We start from the raw sequence: 20,957 nt of genomic DNA, 5'->3' as shown, positions 1-20,957 counted from the left end.
GCCCCACAACAGTGATTACATTTCAAAAAGCAACTTATTGGTTGTGAAGTGCTTTGGGATATCCTAAGCAAATGATAAGGTGCAATATAAATGTAATGTCTCTCTTTGTTCCCTTTGACAAGACACAATGTACATTTTCTGGGGCTTGCACAGTAATGCAACATATTGGATCACCAATATAATCTGACAGATTCGATCCTACCAAGGTCTCAGTTGCAGTTGTGTCGGTGCAAGAAGACAGTGAGTGGACACTGGGCAATTCCTTTTGGGGCAAGACGACAAATATCAGTGAAAGAACATAACAGTTGAAACAGATTCACAGCCTTGGTGGTGATATGGGAGAAGGGTACCCAGTTGTCCTCCAGGCAACCGATAGCTCATGACTTTTGAAAGACAGGTAGAAACTTAGAGGGATAAATGAAAATTTACCTAGATAATAAAAAAGGAAAAACACAAAGTTTCCCACTATCAATAGGTTAAACTTTAGGATTTCAGATGGGTTAGTTGCAAACTTGGGTAGAAAGTAGTAAATAAACAAAACAAGTGTACAAATTAGGATATTTTATTGAGAATAATGGATGTCTGGGAGTGATGAGCATGTATTATCATTCAGGGCTACCAATGTCATTTTATGCAGTTTCTAACTGAAGGCATATCTGAAGGCAGAGATCAGATTAAATTACACCTCTAAAAGTATCCCAGTTTTAATAATATATTCAATGATATTCAAGGTAGGCGTATCCCTGATTGTCAGCAGCAGGTAGGCAGCATGATGATGCCAACACTGAAGAACTGGTTGTGACTCTTCACTGCAAGTTTCTTAAGTAGATTCGTTATCTATCCACAAGTAATAATTTGGTTGTGATTTATCAAAATTACAAAAGAGTTTTTTTGCTGACACATCCTTAGACATTTAATCTAGACACCAGTCTTAGGACTAATCTTGGAATAAAGGGATCTCCCAATATTTCACCACCCAGAATTCCAACATTGCTTGGTAATTATAAACAGGACTCTATAATGTGCCAAATAATTTTATGAATAGTTCATCGTGGCCATTAGATTTTGTGGCCTTCCATTCCCTCAAAAATCAAAAATAGAATTTGGTGGCTGAGGACGGCATTTGCCGTGAATGGTGCTGGTTCTTGAATCCTCATCCAACACCCATAATCAATCTGAATAAAAGCACAGTACTTACCTGAGCATCTACCTTTACTTGGCTTTGATCCACATTGTAACCTTCATCTCGCTTTCCCTAAAAAAGAAAGCACACCTCGGTTTGAGTAGAACCTCACTACATAAAAATCACAGCACAATTTTGCAAGAATCTAATCAATGTTCAAAATACACAGTTAATGAAATCTGTTCTTGCTCAAAATGTATTTATTGAACTTTGTTCCCCCCTCCATTTTTTTCCCTCTTCTCTCTTCATGGCACTGATTCATGCCAGCCCTCCAAAATACCTCACCCAAATAGCCATTGTTCACATGGGCGGGGGGGTTTGATACCGAATATCAATAGCCTATTGAACTGTGAATGGCATCACAACCAAGCCCATGTCTGTGCTTTCTGACATCCATACGCTTACATTATTCAGCAGGGGTCACCCGACTGATCTTTTTCTCCCCAAGACAGAAGCATGGAAGCCAATTATAGAGCCTTGCTATTGCCTTGGTGTGATTGGCTAACCCACTACAAACCGGGTGTTGAGCCAAGGACCTACTGATCTCCATAACCGGGTATTACATCAGATGATGTGAGGAGGAACTCAAGTCTTCAATTATTTTTATGATTGAAAAAAGGCCTCATAATACTCCTGAAACTCAGATACCAGTTTTCCTTTTGTCATAATATGAGGTGTCAAAATATAAAATAAATATACTGTTCAATGGAATGGAATGGATACAAAGCACACTGACCTTTAGCAGGGCCAGCAAAAGATTTTCAAATTCACCACTATTCTCTGACTCGAGAGCATCCTTTAAACTCATTGCATTATCTACAGGACAGAAACACAAATATTGCTAATTCACTCACTCATAGAACTTTTCTTTTTATACCTTTGGCATTTTAAAAAATAACCTTATATCTGTAAATATAAAATGTGCATTTGGGATTATTTCATTTCAGAAATGTATCTCACAGAAACAGCTTCACGTATAAACCAAATTTGCACAAACACAATACACACAGCACATATTAAAAATTCATGCAACATACATTCTTCCTTCCCACAGGAACAGGCTCTTACATCTGCATCTGATACTTGGCAGCGGTGTAATGGAATGCTCACATTCTAGTTTCGTTAAGGCCTTAAGAAATCGGCACAGGTTAGTGCATTTAAAGCACCAAGACTTATAAAGCACTAAACAAAGCACAAAAATAAGCATTCAATAACAAATAAAAAATAGAAGTCCTACCTTTATGCCAGAATCAAGTTTTTTTTTTTAAAGTTCCCACCCACCACATCAAAATACTCTTTCTACCCCCCAAAACACTCTTTCTCCCCCCCCCCCCCCACAAAACTTCCCTCCTCCCTTGCCCCCCCCCCCCCAATCAAAACTTTCAAGCACAACCATCAATGAATAAAAAATAAAACTGAAGTCCTACCTCGGCCCGGGAATTCAGCGGGCCGGCCGGCCGGTGCGGGAGGCCACTTGGCAGGGGATTTGGTGTGGCGAGATCGGGGCATCCCTTCGGCCGGGAATAGAGGCTGCGACATCGGGTCCTGCTCACAGCTCGCAGGACATGCTGGGAGGGTGAGGAGCATGTGCGCAGACTTCACTGCGCATGCGCGCAGGTGCCGGCACTGTTTTCAGCGCTGGCCTGTTGCTCCGCTCCCCACTTCACAATGCACACCATGCTGGGACTCCGGGGACTCGGAAGAATGGCCAGGATGGGGCGACTTTTTACCGGCACCAGTTCCAGCGCGCAAAGTCGGCGCACTTAAGATACGTGCGCCGAAAAAAGGGGTTGGGCAAAATTGAGCCCAATGCTACTATATCTGGATATACAACTTCATCAATGGACTCATTATACTGATGTATACTCCTGAAAATGCCTCATACCCAAAATGTACCACTCCATCAATATCTATGTCTATGTGAAATTCTGGAAAAAATATTTTTTTTAAATCAAAAACAAACTTCTTGTAGAATATCTGCAAATTAATTTTCTGTACAACAACCCAATAACTTTTGAAATGTACAGGCCATCAAACAATAAATTAGAGTATTCTTGCAATATGTTTAATGGTATACAGAAATATTTCTGTGGTCCCCAAGGCATTAAAAGTGGTCAGTTTGTTCTATACGGATTCAATGTTAACATTGTTGAGATTCTTCCTGCAGAGAACACAGTGGTAGGAAAGAATCACATATTCTCCACTCATCCTTCTCATTCTCATTTTCTGGAATCAAACAAATACCTCCCCTTTCCTCCTAATCACATACTGGGCTTTGGACCAACTTTCACATTTCTTTCTGAAGGAATACAGCACCAGGAAAACCTGCCAGCTTCCTCTAAACCCATAATTGTGTGCCATAATTAGTACTGGGAGTGGCCTTGTAGGAATATGGGATATGACATCAACAGGAAAAAATGCGCTGCAATGACACTCTTAAAACGTGTCTGTACACCAACTTACGATGCATACGATCTAATAGCAGCGCCATTTTTTCCATTCCTATACAATCAATCCTTGTAACCGCTCTGAACTGGTTTATCAAATTAGTACAGCTGATTCATATTAGGAGGAACTGAATTGAGAACTTAATGACCAAATTCATTTCACCAATAACCTTAATAATAGAAAGGAGACTTATTCTAATGGATTCATATGCAAGTCCCAAATAACAAAAGGCAAGTTAACTCATGCACCTTCTGAGCATGGTAGTGTAATTGACTCCTGCTGACAAAAATTAAATAATGGGACTGTGTATGGGAAGACCTAAAAAAGGGTGACAAAAAAACAGACAAACATACAGCAACTGGCTATAGAGCATTGTGTGGAGGTGGGGGAAGAGAGCAGGAGTAGGCCATTTGGCCCCTCAAGCCTGCTCTGCCATTCAATGAGATCATGGTTGATCTTCTACCTCAATTCCACTTGCCCGTATCCCTTGATTCCTTTAATATCCAAAAATCTAGCAATCTCTGAGGTGTGCAGTTTCCATACCTACAGCCAGCCCTGTTATGAGGACGGATCCCTTCAACACTTTAGAGATTAGAAAGTAAATATATTACCTGATTGGTAGGCTTCAGCAAGTTCCCAAAGTTGTCTGTTAGTCCGCGAAACAAGAATTTCTACTAGGATGTGTTCATCAGTTCCAGGGCCCTATTAAACCATACAGAATTCAAACTATGATCTTAATCAAACTTAAAAACAGATATGATGATTCCATCATGAAATGATTACACAAGAGAGTGTAAGTACTTTTGACTTTTCATCTTTGCTAAATATTATGATACTTTTGGCCAAAAGAAATCCAGTTATACTCTTGTGATACTCAGGCAACCACACTGTTAGCCCTTCAATAAGGCTCATTATTTACAGTCCATGATCTTCTGCAGTTAATAAAAGAATTGCATGAATTATTTTAGCACCTCTTGATCCATAGGCCAGGATAGGGGTCTACTCACACAGCAACTCTCTACTAACTCAACCAAGCGGCCACTCTGCAAAGATAGAAACATAGAAACATAGAAAGTAGGTGCAGGAGCAGGCCATTCGGCCCTTCGTGCCTGAACCGCTATTCAATATGATTATGGCTGATCATGCAACTTCAGTACCCCACTCCCGCCTTCTCTCCATACCCGCTGATCCCCTTAGCCGTAAGGGCCACATCTAACTCCCTTTTGAATATATCCAACGAACTGGACTCAACAACTTTCTGTGGTAGAGAATTCCACAGGTTCACCACTCTCTGGGTGAAAAAGTTTCTCCTCATCTCGGTCCTATATAGCTTACCCCTTATCCTGAGACTGTGACCCCTGGTTCTGGACTTCCCCAATATCAGGAACATTCTTTCTGCATCTAACCTGTCCAGTCCCGTCATAATTTTATATGTTTCTATGAGATCCCCTGTCATTCTTCTAAATTCCAGTGAGTATAAGCCTAGCCGAGCCAATCTTTCTTCATATGTCAGTCCTGCCATCCCGGGAATTAGTCTGGTGAACCTTCGCTGCACTCCCTCAACAGCAAGCACGTCCTTCCTCAGATTAGGAGACAAAAACTGCACACAATACTCAAGGTGTGGCCTCACGAAGGCCCTGTACAACTGCAATAAGACCTCCCTGCTCCTGTACTCAAATCCTCTCGCTATGACGGCCAGCATGCCATTTGATGAACCTAGTCAGCAAGTGCAAGCAGACTATTTGACCATAAGATGTCTATTATTTTCTTTATCCGATGCCCACACACATGCACTTTCATTGGACAACAATCAAGAGCAGGAAGATTTTTTTCTCCTGCTGATCGTACAAATTTAGTGAAAGTAGCGGGCCTGAAGAGCCCAATGGATTTTCTCATTCCATGCTTTTTGTTCTTATATACTTACTTAGATTAACTATATGGGCCTAGTAATTTGGAAGCACCCTTTGTGGGCACTTCCCCCTCAAGCAGGGTATTTACCCTGCAAACGAATGGATATTGGACCTCGGATATCATTCGAATTGGAACGGCGCTGCAGGAGGAGGTGATTGGAGGAAGATCGGGCTGCTGCTGGCACCACACCAGCTCACAGGTAAGTGATGTCCTTAATGGGTGGGGGGGTTGGGGGAGAAAATGTTCGGTGACTGAGAGTGGGGCCCGCAGCAGCCCGCTGGATCGGGGCCTGGGTTGGATGTCAGGGATTTCGAGCCAATGGTGGGGGGAATGTGACGGGTGGTTAGGAGAAGTGCCAATTGGGGAGGGGTAGGTGGCTGGCTTAATGCAGGTCGGGGAGGAGCAGGATGTTACGTACCTCTACATTCAGAGGTAAGTAACTTACCTTTTTTGCTGTTGGTGTTCTGTAGGGTTGGTTTCCCGGATGGCGTTGGCTGCTTCAGGGCAAACAGATCTTGCACCGGGGATCTCAAGCAGGCGTTTGGTTCTTTATTTGAATACACAAAGGACCTGACACCTGCTTCAGCCATTGATAAAGGATGCCTCTTGATTGATCTTTCCCAATATGGTGGGTGGTGCACTTCTGGTCAGAATCCCTGCCATTTTGGGGACTGAAGAGATGCTATGCAGCCCAATTTCTAGGCCCATATAGAATCTTATTTATAAAAACAAGCCCAAAACAAAAACGGATAGCTGTGACTTACCGCCATTGCATCATTTAGTTCTTTTGCATCAAATTTTCCAGGAGTCAGCATTAGCCCTTCAACCACAGATTCAAAATGCCCTCCAAGTTCGGACTTCAGCTCCTCAATTAGGCTCTGTCGCATTTTAGGAACACATTATTCAACAGAACAGTTTTATGTTTAAAATTCAGTAAAAGAGGTGGTTCAATAAAAGGAGGAAATGTTCTACCAAGGTTTGCTTTGTGCTGTTTCTGACTCAGTCATAAAGCATGAAATGGTTGAGCAGAGCATCGTTGCCTCAAAATTTATGAAGTATTTTCAATAATTTTGATGATAATATGGCATATCTAGTGACGACTACAATCAGCATCCTGACCTTACAGTCCTGGGGATATGAGCCCCATTGCCTTATTCTCCCTTCAACTTGCCCCATGTTTAAAACTATGATCTGTTGTTCAGGAACTATTAACATTTATCCAACATTGGTATGAATGAATCTGTGAACAATTTTTAATAATAAGGTGGCAATCCATAAAGGCAGCGCTGCAATCCTTACTGCAGATCAACAAACACTGCCTAATGAAAGAATCACAGCCACCAACTCTGGTACATGTTACCAATAACAATCGTGGTCTTTCATTTTCACATGATAAACATGATAACATATTATCTTAACTACAGGGATTGTTCCTACCCAACAGCACACAAGCCTTCAGCTGCCTTTGCACAGAGCGATGCAAGTAGGTTAAAAGTCTTTTTATGCTGCCTTTACAATGAAGTACAATAACTGTTTGTTTAATTTACAAAGAGGCCCTTATGCTGAAGATGGCAAGAAATAAATGGTGCACTGTACTATTTAAACTCATGTCTATTACTGTTCCTGCTCAGATAGCTGGGTAGCAATTCCAAAAATTTGACTACGCAAAGAAGGGAGTGATTTCAAACACCCATATTTCCAATTACAACTCTGCATTGTTCAAATAATTTGTAAGTATCAAGAGTTACAAGGCCCATGACTATGACCAAAGAGGCATACCGCTGGTCTCTGCATGGTTTACAGATTCGACTGCAACTCGTGACATATCAAGGTTAGCAGCGATGTGCCCATCTCGCTGGTGTTGAAGGAGAAGAGGATTGTAGGCCCCTACCAGCCAGAAACAAACTGCTATAGGTATTTGTGGGTATAGTAACAGATTTTCTGCCAACAATAGTTTCCAAATCTGAAGTATTTCATTCATAGTACATAAGAACATAAGAAATAGGAGTAGGCCATTTGGCTCCTCGAGCCTGCTCCGCATTCAATAAGATCATGACTGATCTGATCTTGGCCTCAACTCCACTTCCCTGCCCGCTTCCCATAACCCTCAACTCCCTTATCATTCAAAAGTCTGTCTATCTCTATCTTAAATATATTCAATGACCCAGCCTCCACAGCTCTCTGAGGTAGAGAATTCCAAAGATTCACGACTCTCTGAGAGAAGAAATTTCTCCTCATCTCCGTTTTAAATGGGTGACCCCTTATTCTGAAACTATGCCCCCTAGTTCTAGATGCTCCCACGAGGGGAGACATCCTCTTTGCATCTACCCTGTCAGCCCCCTCAGAATCTTATAAGCTTCAATAAGATCACCTTTAATTCTTCTAAACTTCAATGAGTATAGGCCCAACCTGCTCAACCTTTCTTCATCTCAGGAATCAACCTAGTGAATCTTCTCTGAAATGTCTCTAATGCAAGTATATCCCTCCTTAAATAAGAAGACCACTGTATGCGGTACTCCAGGTGTGGTCTCACCAACGCCCTTTACAGTTGTAGCAAGACTTCCCTACTCCATCCCTCTTGCAATAAAGGCCAACATTCCATTTGCCTTCCTAATTACTTGCTGTATCTGCATGCAAACTTTTTGTGTATCATATACAAGGACCTCCAGATCCTTCTGTGCAGCAGCATTTTGTAGTCTCTCTCCAGTTAAATAATAATTTGCTTTTTTATTTTTCCTACCAAAGTGGATAACCGCACATTATTCTCCAGCTGCCAAATGTTTGCCCACTCACTTAAGCTATCTATATCCCTTTGCAGATTATTTGTGTCCTCTTCAGAACTTGCTTTCCCACCTATCTTTGTATCATCAGCAAATTTGGCTACATTACACTCGGTCCCTTCATCCAAGTCATTAATATAGATTGTAAATAGTTGAGGCCCCAACACTGATCCCTGTGGCACCCTGCTAGTTACAGTTTTCCAACTTGAATCATCCCAACCATTCATCTATTAGGTAATGCTATCGTTACATTTATTTTCAGTTTATGTTTGAGGTGAAAAAGGATAAATTGAGTTTAACTACTATTTAAGGACGGAAAAATTCACACATGTATGACAAGTATGTAGCACATTAAAAGATAAGCTAAATATTAAGACATGTTCACTACCTGATCATAAGATGATTTGAATGATTGAATGATGTACTGTCGTTGAAAATTGGCTCGACTTGTCAAAAGATCGATAATGGTATCTTCATTAGTTCCTAATGAATTAAGAACAAGGAAGTTAGTATTTCATTAAAAATACTAATTTGATAACTAACTTACAAATACAAAACTACACCAATAGACTTGGAATTGGAGACCTGAATTTGACTCCCAACTTTCACCATTATATACACTTAGGACTAGATTTTCAGGAGGAGGGCCTGATTTGCATGCGAGGCCCAGATTTCCCACCCGCAGCCAGCCAGATTGAGAGGCATCTGGATGTGGGCATGTAGGCCTGCGGCACTAGGCCACAGAGAGGGAGGCAGGGACCACGTGGGGGCCTGGGGCACGGGGTTTGGATCTTCAGAAGATCATGGGCCGGGAGGAACTGGGGATGGGGGAGGGGAATCTACAGAAGATTGCAGGCTGAGAGGAGCTGGAGGAAGGCCGGAAGAGCATGGTTTGGAAGTCTCATGGAGGCATCAGAGGTCTGTGGGGGGAGGGAGGGGGGGTGTGGAGAAGTGTGATTGGCGGCCTCGTGGAGAGATCTTAGGTCTGAGGGGGGGGGGAGGGCGGTCTCCGCTCACAGGGGGTTTGGGAGGGTTAAGCAGGGACCCTGGATGCAGGAGGTAGGTTTAAAGACACTTACCTCCTGGATGCATCAGTCACCACCTTGTTGTAACTGTCGGGTTTCACAAATTGTGCAGTTAAAAACAAAATGGAGGGTAAAAAAACAAAGAGGCTTCCGACCTCATTATAATACTTAAATTGACGTCCCCCTTCATGTGAGTGGGTTGGTCGCCCCCATCCCCTCCCCCGCCCCCCCGCCGCCACCACCACACCTCAATTCCCGCCTCCGTTAAAAGCGAAAGTGGGAGGGCAGGAGGCAGGATCAAGTCAGGAATTCCATCTTTACCAATTTAACTACCCCCACTCGATAAACCCACTCTTTTTATTAATGTTAAAATTCCCCCCTTGGCCTTTCTGAGAAGGTTATGTTTGCCAGTGTCATGTATGTATGCTTGGGGTTACTAGCCACTGTCAGAGGTCATTGGGCTGTACGCAGCTCAGGTATAAAAGGCAAGCCATCATGTAATGTAATCATGTTGGGCCCTAATAAAGCAGAGCCAGGTTTGCATCTGTGTTAGTTTACAGTATTCAGTCTATCGAGTTATTATATACATAACATTTGGCGATGAAGTAACTTAAGAATCTTCGCATGCAAAAATGAGCACAATTGGAATTCTGGAGAGATTCGTGGATGGAGAGGACTAGGCAGATTTTGTAGCTCGCTTGGACCAGTACTTCGTGGCCAACAAAATGGAGGAACCCACTGACGCAGTTAGGCGCTGGGCGGTCTACCTCATGGTTTGCGGTCCGAAAATCTATGGATTCATAAAGAATTTTCTCTCGCCTGCAAGTCCAACGGACAAGGACTATGTGTGCTCTGGTACGTGATCAGCTCAAACCAGAAGAAGGCATCATCATCTCACGATATCGATTCTACAAGAACGTTCGTTCTGAGGGCCAGGATGTGTCAGAATTGGTTGCCGACCTAAGACGTCTAGCTGGACTGTGTAAGTTCGAAAACTCATTGGGGGACATGCTGCGAGACTTCTTTGTAATCGGCATCAACCACGAGGTGATCCTATGTAAGCTACTGGCAGCGGAGATGCTGGATTTGAACAAGGCCATGATTGTCAGACCGTTTCACAGACTGATGGATGAACTCTCCATCCAAGCCGACTGCCTACTATGGGGCAGCCAGGTAGTCATGCCCCAGAAGGGAAGGGAAGCATTCATCATGGAACTCCACAGCAAGCACCCAGGCATTGTGCTAATGAAGGCCATTGCCCGGTCACATGTATGGTGGCCGGGAATTGATGCAGACCTGGAACACTGTGTTCGCAGGTGCACGACGTGTGCCCAGCTGGGCAATGCCCCCAGGAAGGCCCCACTCAGCCAGTGGCCCTGGTCCACCAAGCCATGGTCACGTATTCACGTAGACTACGCAGGCCCGTTCATGGGGAAAATGTTCCTCATTGTTGTTGATGCGCACTCGAAATGGATCGAGTGCATCATATTGAATTCGTGCACGACATCCACCACAGTGGCGAGTCTGCGTGCGGTCTTTGTCGGACATCCTGGTTAGCGACAACGGCCCGTGCTTCACTAGCTATGAATTCCGGGAATTCATGTTGGGTAATGGCATCAAACATGTCAGGACAGCACCGTTCAAGCCGGCTTCCAATGGCCAGGCGGAACGTGCGGTCCAAATCATAAAACAAGGCATGCTCCGGATTCAAGGACCCGCCCTTCAATGCCGCCTATCGCGCCACCTGCTGGCCTACAGGTCCCGACCGCATTCGTTCACGGGAGTCCCGCCAGCAGAAATACTCATGAAACGCACACTTAAAACTCGGCTGTCCCTCATTCACCCAGTCCTGTCAGACATTGTTGAGGGCAAGCGCCAGTCCCAAAATGAGTGCCATGACCGTAACTCAAAGGGGAGATGTATAGAAATCGATGACCCTGTATTTGTTCTTAATCACGGTTTGGGGCCCAAGTGGCTTGAGGGTACTGTAATTGGTAAAGAGGGGAATAGGGTCATAGTGGTCAGACTTAACAATGGACAGATATGCTGCAAGCATCTGGACCATGTAAAAAAAAGGTTCAGCATGGACACTGTGGAACCTGAGGAAAATCATGAGATGCCGCCCACACCACTGCCAGTGAACGAGCAACAAGAACCTTCAGCAGCATGCACAGTCCCTGCGACCAGTCCGGACGAGCCGGAATCACCACAAGTGACAAAGACACATACCAAAGCTCAAGAACCAGAGCCCCAACTGCAGCGCTCCACGAGAGAGCGTCGACCGCCTGAAAGACTCAATCTTTGACCCAAAGACGTTGGGGGGGGGAGGTGATGTCATGTATGTAACCTTCATGTAACTGTAACCTTCATGTAACAACATTGTACACTGTATACAACTAAGTAATGCACACCTTGACCACAGGGGATGAACTTGTGGGAGACACTCCTCACCTGGTCATCCAGGTATATAAAGGGAGGTTCCACGTTGGGTCAGCACTCCTTGGTCCTGTGAATAAAGGTACAGGTCACAGAGTGACCTTGTCTCCAGTATGTGCCTCGTGTTGATTTATAGTAGAGTGTAAGGACACAATAAGTGCAGTAGTCAAGGTGTCGTATGATGGTGCGGTTCATGATTTACCGTTATGGATTGTTCCAGGCAATGGTTCAACGCTGTTGTTCGGCAGGAATTGGCTAGAAAAAAATCAAATGGAATTGGAACGATATCAAAGCGTTGTCTTCGGAGGATGATACTCCATGTGTTCAAGTGCTGAGCAAGTTCCCCTCGCTGTTTGAACCAGGCATCGGCAATTTCACAGGAGCCAAGGTGCAGATCCACGTGGACTCGGATGCAAGACCCGTCCATCATAAAGCTCGGGCGGTTCTGTACATGATGAGGGAGAAGGTTGAAATCGAACTGGACAGACTCCAGTGTGAAGGGGTCATATCACCGGTCGAATTTAACGAATGCCAGCCCCATTATCCCTGTGTTGAAGAGTGATGGCACTGTCAGGATATAGTCAGAGACTACAAGGTTCCGATCAATCGATTTTCGAAACAGGATCAATACCCGTTACCGAAAACTAATAACCTTTTTTCAATGCTAGCCGGGGGGAAGTCGTTCACTAAACTGGATCTGACGTTGGCCTACATGACACAGGAGCTAGTCGAGACGTCGAAGAAACTTACGTGCATCAACACTCATAAAGGACTATTTATCTACAACAGGTGTCCTTTCGTAATTCACTTGGCTGCAGCCATATTTCAGAGGAACATGGAGAGTCTACTGAAGTCCGTCCCTAGAACTGTCATGTTCCAAGATGATATCCTGGTCACAGGTCGTGACACCGCTGAACATCTGAACAACCTGGAAGAGGTTCTACATCGTCTGGACAAAGTGGGACTCAGACTGGAACGTTTGAAGTGCATCTTCATGGCACCGGAAGACGAATTCCTGGGGAGGAAAATTGCTGCTGACGGCATCAGGACTACGGACTTGAAAACCAAGGCCATCAAAAATGCACCCATGCCTCAGAATGTGACGGAGCTGCATCCATTCCTTGGTCTACTCAACTACTTTGTTAATTTCCTACCTAGATTAAGCACTTCAGTAGAGCCACTACACAGGCTGCTAAGAAAAGGCGACAACTGGGTTTGGGGTGCGTCTCAAGATAGAGCTTTTCAGAAAGCTAATAATCTGCTTTGCTCTAACAAGCTGCTGGTACATTATGATCCATGAAATGTCTAGTATTGGCCTGTGATGCATTGTCATATGGAGTTGGTTGCATGCTCCAACAAGCTAATGAATCAGGTAAACTACAATCTGTTGCGTATGCTCCTAAAAGTTTGTTAAAGGCGGAAAGAGCCTACAGCATGGTAGAAAAAGAAGCATTAGCCTGTATGTATGGGGTTAAAAAGATGCATCATTACCTGTTTGGTCTTCGGTTTGAACTGGAAACAGATCACAAGCCACTCATTTAATTTTTTTCGGAAAACAAAGGTATAAATACCAATGCATCGTCCCGCATCCAGAGGTGGGTGCTGACATTATCTGCCTACGATTATGTCATTCGCATAGACCTGGCACCAAGAATTGTGCTGATGCACTGAGCTGTCTGCCGTTGTCCACACCGGAGGTGGAGATGCCACAACCTGCAGACTTACTGTTAGTTATGGATGCTTTTGAAAGTGAAGGAACCGCTGTTAAAACCTGGACCAGGCAGGACCCAATATTATCGGTTGTGAAACATTGTGTCCTTAGTGGTGGTTAGTCTGCCATACCCAAGCAAATGGGTGATGAGCCAAAGCTGTATGGTGGCCTGGAATTGACTCTGATCTGGAATCAGGTGTGCATGCAGCTAAGTAAAGCACCAGTGGAATCGCCGCTCAGTCTGTGGTTATGGCTATTGTGTTCCCAACACAGATGAGGCTGCACACAGGGAGGTTAAAGTAACAGTGACCCCAGAGTGAGGAACAGGCCTATGGGGCCGGCTTATATACAGTGCTCCCAAGGGATGCTGGGATCCCTTGGGACTTCAGGGGATGAGCACCCTGGTGGCGGAACATAGGAGTGCATGCTTTACAGATACACAACAGTGGCCAGCTAAACCACATCGACTTTGCAGGTCCCTTCCTGTGAAAGATGTTTTTAGTTGTGATGGATGCATATTCCAAGTGGATAGAGTGTATAATCATGTCATCCAGTACATCCACAGCTATCATTGAGAGCCTTCGTGTCATGTTTGCCACTCATGGTCTGCCCGACATCGTTGTAAGCGACAACGGACCTTGCTTCATTAGTCTGGAGTTTCAAGAGTTCATGAAACTCAATGGTATCAAACATGTGAGGTCAGCACCATTCAAATCCACATCTAATGGTCAAGCAGAGAGTGCTGTCCAAACCATCAAGCAGAGTATGAAACGTGTAACTCAAGGTTCACTGAAGACGTGCTTGTCATGAATATTGCTTAGTTACAGGACAAGAACCCACTCACTTACTGGGCTCCCCACTGCTGAACTATTGATGAAGAGGTCTCAAGACCAAGTTCTCTCTTGTCCACCCTGACTTGAACAATCATGTTGAATACAGACGACAAAGTCAGCAGTGGTATCATGATCGAGCTGCTGTGTCACGCAACATTTCTGTTAACAATCCTCTGTATGTACTAAATTATGGTCAAGGTCCCAAGTGGATCGCCAGTATTGTTACGGCCAAGGAGGGTAACAGAGTGTTTATCGTCAAGCTCAAGAATGGGCAAACATGCAGGATACATGTTGATCAGATAAAGCTGCGGCACATGGATGAACCGGAACAGTCTGAGGAAGACACAACCAGTGACCAACCAACCTACCCTCAGTCATCAGAGGACTCCGCTGTCATCAATGAATTTGGACTTTCAATCCCTGACATGGTCATTGCCACTCCCATCAGATCGGCTACCCAGCCCCCAGTCATAACAGACTCCGAATGCTCTCCCAAGGCTGGAGTTGAACTGAGATGATCAACTCGGGAGCAGAAAGCCACGGACCGTCTCAATTTGTAAAAGGACTATTACTAATATCTTAAAGGGGGATATTGTCACGTATGTCGTTACTATCCACAAGTATTTTTTGATTATGGTTCTCTTGAATTCTGCACTGAAGGTTTGCTGAATACTTTGTGATTTGAATTCACTGAGAGACATCAATAATTTGTAATGCCTCATCATTCAGTCTTCTCAGTCCTGAGCCTCTCAGCACTCATATAGCCAAATTTCCTGAATTGGAAAAATCACTTCATTTGTAACCATCAACAAATCTTGGAAATGATATAAGTTTGACATTTGAAGTTCAACATTTGAAGTTCACCGTCTCAAACTTTATTTAGGTTACTTCATTGCTTTCTGAGGCAATGAAAATAAGGCAGCCTACATGCTAGCGAGGCTGGGAGCTTGGCCTAACAAGGCAATTTTCTTTGCCCATGTCCAGGTGCAATAGGGCTGTCGTAATACCCGTCCTCCTATATGGTTCAGAGACATGGACCATGTACAGTAGACACTTCAAGTCGCTGGAAAAATACCACCAACGATGTCCCCGCAAGATTCTACAAATCCAGAAACCAACATTAGTGTCCTCGACCAGACCAACATCCCCAGCATTGAAGCACTGACCACACTTGATCAGCTCCGCTGGGCAGGCCACATTGTCCGCATTCCAGACATTAGACTCCCAAAGCAAGCGCTCTACTCGGAACTCCTTCACAACAAACGAGCCAAAGGTGGGCAGAGGAAACTTTACAAGGACACCCTCAAAGCCTCTCTGATAACGTGCAACATCCGTACTGGCTCGCGGGAGTCCCTGGCCAAAGACCGCCCTATGTGGAGGAAGTGCATCCTGGAGGGCACTGAGCACATCAAGTCTCATCGCCGAGAGCATGCAGAAAACAAGCACAGGCAGCGGAAAGAGCATTCGGCAAATCTGCCCCACCCTCGTTTACCCTCAACGACTATCTGTCCTATCTGTGACAGGGACTGTGGCTCTCGTATTGGACTGTTCAGCCACCTAAGGTCTCATTTTAAGAGCGGAAGCAAGTCTTTCTCGATTCCAAGGGATTGCCTATGATGATGAGTTGTCCCTGCCTGCCATTCGGCTTGCCATTTTTTTCTGACCATCAATGCACAGAGCTTTCAATAAGACATCAGGGGAGCTCAGTGCCCAGAATAGTGATGAATAGTAATTTGTGAACCTGCAGATGTTCTGGTTATTAAATTAACCCCACAGTATAAACAAGGCAAATTCAGCAAATTCAGCACAATTGATTTCACAAGTATGTACTGAGAGAGAGTGTAATGTATTTTCTTCATGGGATCTTGCTTAAGAATTCATAGCAACACATTACTATTAAGATCTAGTTAGTTTAACAAAGGTTTAACAATCACACTACACATTACCAGTTCATCCACTAGGCTCACAACCTCATTCCTCATCGTGGATGACCTAGACCCAACTGGCTGGGGTTTTATTGAGTCTTGTGAATATCACGTGAGTGGCTATGCCATTCATAATCCAACAGCTCTACAAACCTGTGAGGATACTCACAGGTGCATACATTTCAGTAGGGAGCTTGCTCATGTTAAGCTGTACATGTTTGGAAATTTTGATTTCTCAATCTTTGAGGCCAGCAAGCAAAGCTCGTAGCTGACAGAACACGAATGTGTCTGTTCTGTAATGTAAATGGAGTATAAAGTGAATCCAAGAATATAGCTTCTTGTGTCAGAAATATACCAGTACGGGTTAAACTGGAGAAGCTTAATCGTCATAGCGACCAACTGTTCACCTAGAGTAGTAAAACCAGTTTTGGAGCAGAAATAAAAGGTACATTACAGGGATTCTTGCAAAGGTCCGCAAACAAAACATAGTACTTTTATGAGTTTATTCTGGATGAAATCCACAAATGAGATTATTTGTTTGATTTTCAGGCTGGGAAACTTGAGTAAATCATCTGCTAACATCATCGTTTTATAGCAGAAGCAGTAACATGAAAGTAGTATTTGTATTTGCACACCTTAGAGCCACAGGATTAATGAGGGAGTTATGATTTATGAATAATTGTATCAGAGGTCATGGTAAAGCAGGATGTCGGATGATGCTTCAATTTACAACCAATGGAAGACAGGAATATATACCGTACAACTAAAGTTAACTTAAAAACAACAGAATTTTTGAATTGGTTTACACACGGTCAACAAGTGTATCTGTGCCAGGTATAGCATTATAAATTAAACTGCAGGTAGAGGCATTTAGTTTGCACATCTATAAACTCCATTGTAATTCAAATCTTGCAAAGTACCACAAACAAACTATCGTGCTTAGTGCAGGTGTTGACTAAAATGTTGTACTTCTCGGTCTTCTCTGGCTAAGAAGTGTTACATTATATATGCCAACCTAGAAAACTAAAAAGGAACTGACCCACAGTTTCAAAAAACTAAACGGCCCCAATAACAGTCCTGAATATAGCCCCGGTATGTTTGCAATACTGAAAGTGCAGTGGGGCAAGGGTTTGTCAGCCAAGCTGCAAGAATATCCAACAGTCACTCTACTTTTATTGGAGAGGAGAATACCCAAACAAAAGTGGAGATTGCAGTAATAGCGGATTTAGAAACTACCTAAGGAGGATGTGAAAACTGCAGCCAGGAGATTTGTTTCTAGAAGACAGTCAGAACCCCAGAACCTTTTTATTCTTGACACTTTAGCAGATGCATTTTCTGGAATTTTCGAAGCCTATTCATTCAGTCATTCAAGCCCACGTGATGGCAGCCCATCCACTACCTTCAACATTCACTCCCTCCACCACTGGCGCACCGTGACTGCAGTGTGTATTATCTACAAGATGCACTGCAGCAACTTGCCAAGGCTTCTTCAGCAGCACCTCCAAAACCCGCGACCTCTACTACCTAGAAGGACAAGGGCAGCAGGCACAAGGGAACACCATCACCTCCACGTTCCCCTCCAAGTCACACACCATCCTGACTTGGAAATATATCGCCGTTCCTTCATTGTCGCGGAATCAAAATCCTGGAACTCCCTCCCTAACATCACTATGGGAGTACCTTCATCACACGGACTGTAGAGGTTCAAGAAGGCGGTTCACCATCACCTTCTCAAGGAAATTAGGGATGGACAATAAATGCTGGCCTTGTCAGCGACCCCCACATCCCAGGAACAATTTTTTTTTAATTGTCTGTTAAGCAAAGAATAATTTCTCCTGAAGGGGTTACAGATATTGTAAAAATTAAATAATGGCAGTTGCATTGGTTTCAATACAATTTTAAAGTGTCCAGTCCCTTTCATTGAGAATCTAACGCCAGATACATCATACAAAAGAAAAATACTGTGGATGCTGGAACTGATGCAGGATCATCGACCTGAAACGCTAACTCGGTTTCTCGCTCCACAGATGCTGCCTGACCCGCTGAGATTTCCAGATGCATCATGCTTATTTGGGAGCTGTAACTTTGGATAAGATACACCTATAATTATTAACCCAACTGGCAATGCATTCTACATTCACAAGAAATATCAACCCCTCATTGCATTTCTGTTCTGAACTTCATGGCAACCCAGAGGCAGATAGCAATGTCCTAGGTTGAGAGTATTCTGATTTGACTATGTTAAATAAAGAATTATTTTAAGTAGCTTCAAGATTCAATATCTTTGAAACAAATGTTAGGATCACACTGAAACATTAACATGTCTTTGTCTTTTTTAGATGCTAATCAACTTGATGTGTATTTCAACAACAATTTGCATTTATATAGCACCTTTAATGTAATAAGACATCCCAAGGCGCTGTGCAGGAGCGTTATCAGACAAAATTTGACGTCAATCCATTAGGGCAGGTGACCAGTGTCAGCCGTGACTCAGTGTAACACTCTCGCCTCTGAGTCAGAAGGTTGTGGGTTCAAGTCCTACTGCAGGACTTGAGCACATAAATCTAGGCTGACCCTCCAGTGCAGTACTAAGTGCTGTACTGTCGGAGGTGCCGTCTTTTGGATGAGACATTAAACCAAGGCCCTGTTTGCGCTCTCAGGTGAATGTAAAAGATCCCAGGGCACTATTTCAAAGAAGAGCAGGGGAGTTATACCCAGTGTCCTGGCCAATAATTGTCCCTCAATCAACATAACAAAGACAGATTATCTGGTCATTATCACATTGCACTTTGTGGGAGCTGGCTGTGCGCAAATTGTCTGCCATGTTTCCCACATTACAACAGTGACTACAGTCCAAAAGTAATTCATTGGCTGTAAAGCGCTTTGAGACATCCGGTGGTCGTGAAAGGCGCTATATAAATGCAAGTCTTTCTTAATTTCAAAAGCTTGGTCAAAGAGGTAGGTTTTAAGGAGCATCAAGCATTCATTTGTTATTAACAGTAAAAGTAATTTCTAGCCTTTTTTTATTTTCATGTGCTGGAAGTAAAATTCATTATTTACTGCAATCATTAAAAAGCTAAAAGTGCATGAAAGCGTGATTTACAGAAACAAGCATTCGAAGCTGGATTTTGTGCTCTCGTGTATCAAACTGACAGCCTCCAGTCGAATACCACTCCTCAAATCTGTTCTAATATGGATGGTGCAGCCAACTGCACCAATTACTACGTAGGATTATATAGGATGTACAGCACAAAAACAGGCCATTCGGCCCAACCAGTCCATGCCGATGTTTATGCTCCATGTGAGCCTCCTCCTATCTTTTGTCATCTAACTCCATCAGTATAACCCTCTATTCCCTTCTCCCTCATATGCTTGTCTAGCCTCCCCTTAAATGCATCGAAACTACTTGCCTCAACCACACCCTGTGGTAGCAAGTTCCACATTCTCACCATTCTTTGGGTAAAGAATTTTCACCAAATTACTGTACAATAACTCTTCCATAACCATGTAACCAAATGGAAAACAGTTTTAAAAATTACAGAATATAAGCTATTGCTGTATTCATATGCAAACAGACTAAGGATCTGCATCACACTGTAGTAGAATCCAAAAAATGAAAATATCAGTATAATTTTAAAAATTAAATAGAACTGATCCTCACCTGAGTATCTTTTAGTTCTAAACTCTGGGAATTCCACACCTGCAGTGACAGGAGTGCTTTTTCTAAAGCCTGTTTTTGAATTTAAAACCAGGGAATAGCCTCTTTTTCAAAAAAGCAGCTGCAACTAGTTTTGAAGTAAACAGACTTTCATATAAGACACCTGTTGGACAGGCTCCAGAAAGTTACTTTAAGAAAAACAAAAAGATTTTATTTGCACATTTTAATAGCGAGTTATATTTAACTTCTTGGGAACAAACACTAAATAAACGCACTCCCTTCACGCCCGGCACACTGTGGCTGCTGTGTCTACAAGATGCAGCAACTTGCCAAGGCTTCTTCGACAGCACCTCCCAAACCAGCGACATTTACCACCGAGAGGGACACGGGCAGAGGCATGGGAACATCATCACCTCCAAGTTCCTCTCCCAGTTACACACATCCTGACTTGGAAGTATATTGCCGTTCCTTCATAGACGCTGAGTCAAAATCCTAGAACTCCCTCCCTAACAGGACTGTGGGAGTATCTTCACCACACGGCACTGCAGCAGTTCAAGAAGGTGACTCACCACCAGTTTCTCAAGGGCAATTAGGGATGGGCAATAAATGCTGACCTTGGCAGCGACGCCCACATCTCATGAATGAATTCTTAAAAACACACATGTAACCATGACTCTCAAAAGCAATCATCTAATTTTAAAGCTTTTCTTCCTCAAGTTTATGTGCAACCAATTCGTGGGAGAAGGCAACATTTGGTTGATTGGCTCAGACGGGCTCTAGTCTTGCCCTCCAACCAATCTGGTTTGTTGGTAACAACAAATTTCAATCCTAGTGGAATTTCTTTTTTTGAAATATGTACAAGCTGACCGAATGAAAAGGGTGGGTTGGGGTCATGGGGGTAGTTAAATTGTTAAAAATTGGAATCACAGCCTGAACCCGCCTCCAACCCGCCCACCTCCGATTTTAATGAGGCGGGACGGGCGGGAAGCCAACCTGCTCCCAGGAGGCGGAATGTAAATTAAAATATTATAATGAGACTGGAAGCCT

At 43.6% G+C, this 20,957-nt stretch overlaps 1 protein-coding gene across 3 annotated transcripts in view; it reads right to left on the bottom strand.

Annotated features, from left to right (window-relative positions):
* LOC139234717 (annexin A4-like) overlaps positions 1–20,957 on the bottom strand; it is a 75,930-nt gene that overhangs the window by 32,128 nt on the left and 22,845 nt on the right. For all 3 annotated transcript variants that reach the window (XM_070865397.1, XM_070865399.1, XM_070865398.1), the window contains 5 exons: positions 8,711–8,805; positions 6,307–6,420; positions 4,243–4,333; positions 1,920–1,999; positions 1,199–1,255 (listed from right to left, as the gene is read on the bottom strand). In XM_070865397.1, the coding sequence (XP_070721498.1) occupies positions 1,199–1,255; positions 1,920–1,999; positions 4,243–4,333; positions 6,307–6,420; positions 8,711–8,805 (437 nt within the window). The remainder of the gene's footprint in view (positions 1–1,198; positions 1,256–1,919; positions 2,000–4,242; positions 4,334–6,306; positions 6,421–8,710; positions 8,806–20,957) is intronic.

The sequence above is a fragment of the Pristiophorus japonicus genome, chromosome 22 (assembly GCF_044704955.1).
Source record: "Pristiophorus japonicus isolate sPriJap1 chromosome 22, sPriJap1.hap1, whole genome shotgun sequence".
Taxonomy (NCBI): Eukaryota; Metazoa; Chordata; class Chondrichthyes; family Pristiophoridae; genus Pristiophorus; species Pristiophorus japonicus.
Note: the sequence above shows the minus strand (reverse complement) of the source record. Positions and strands in the feature narration are given on the sequence as shown.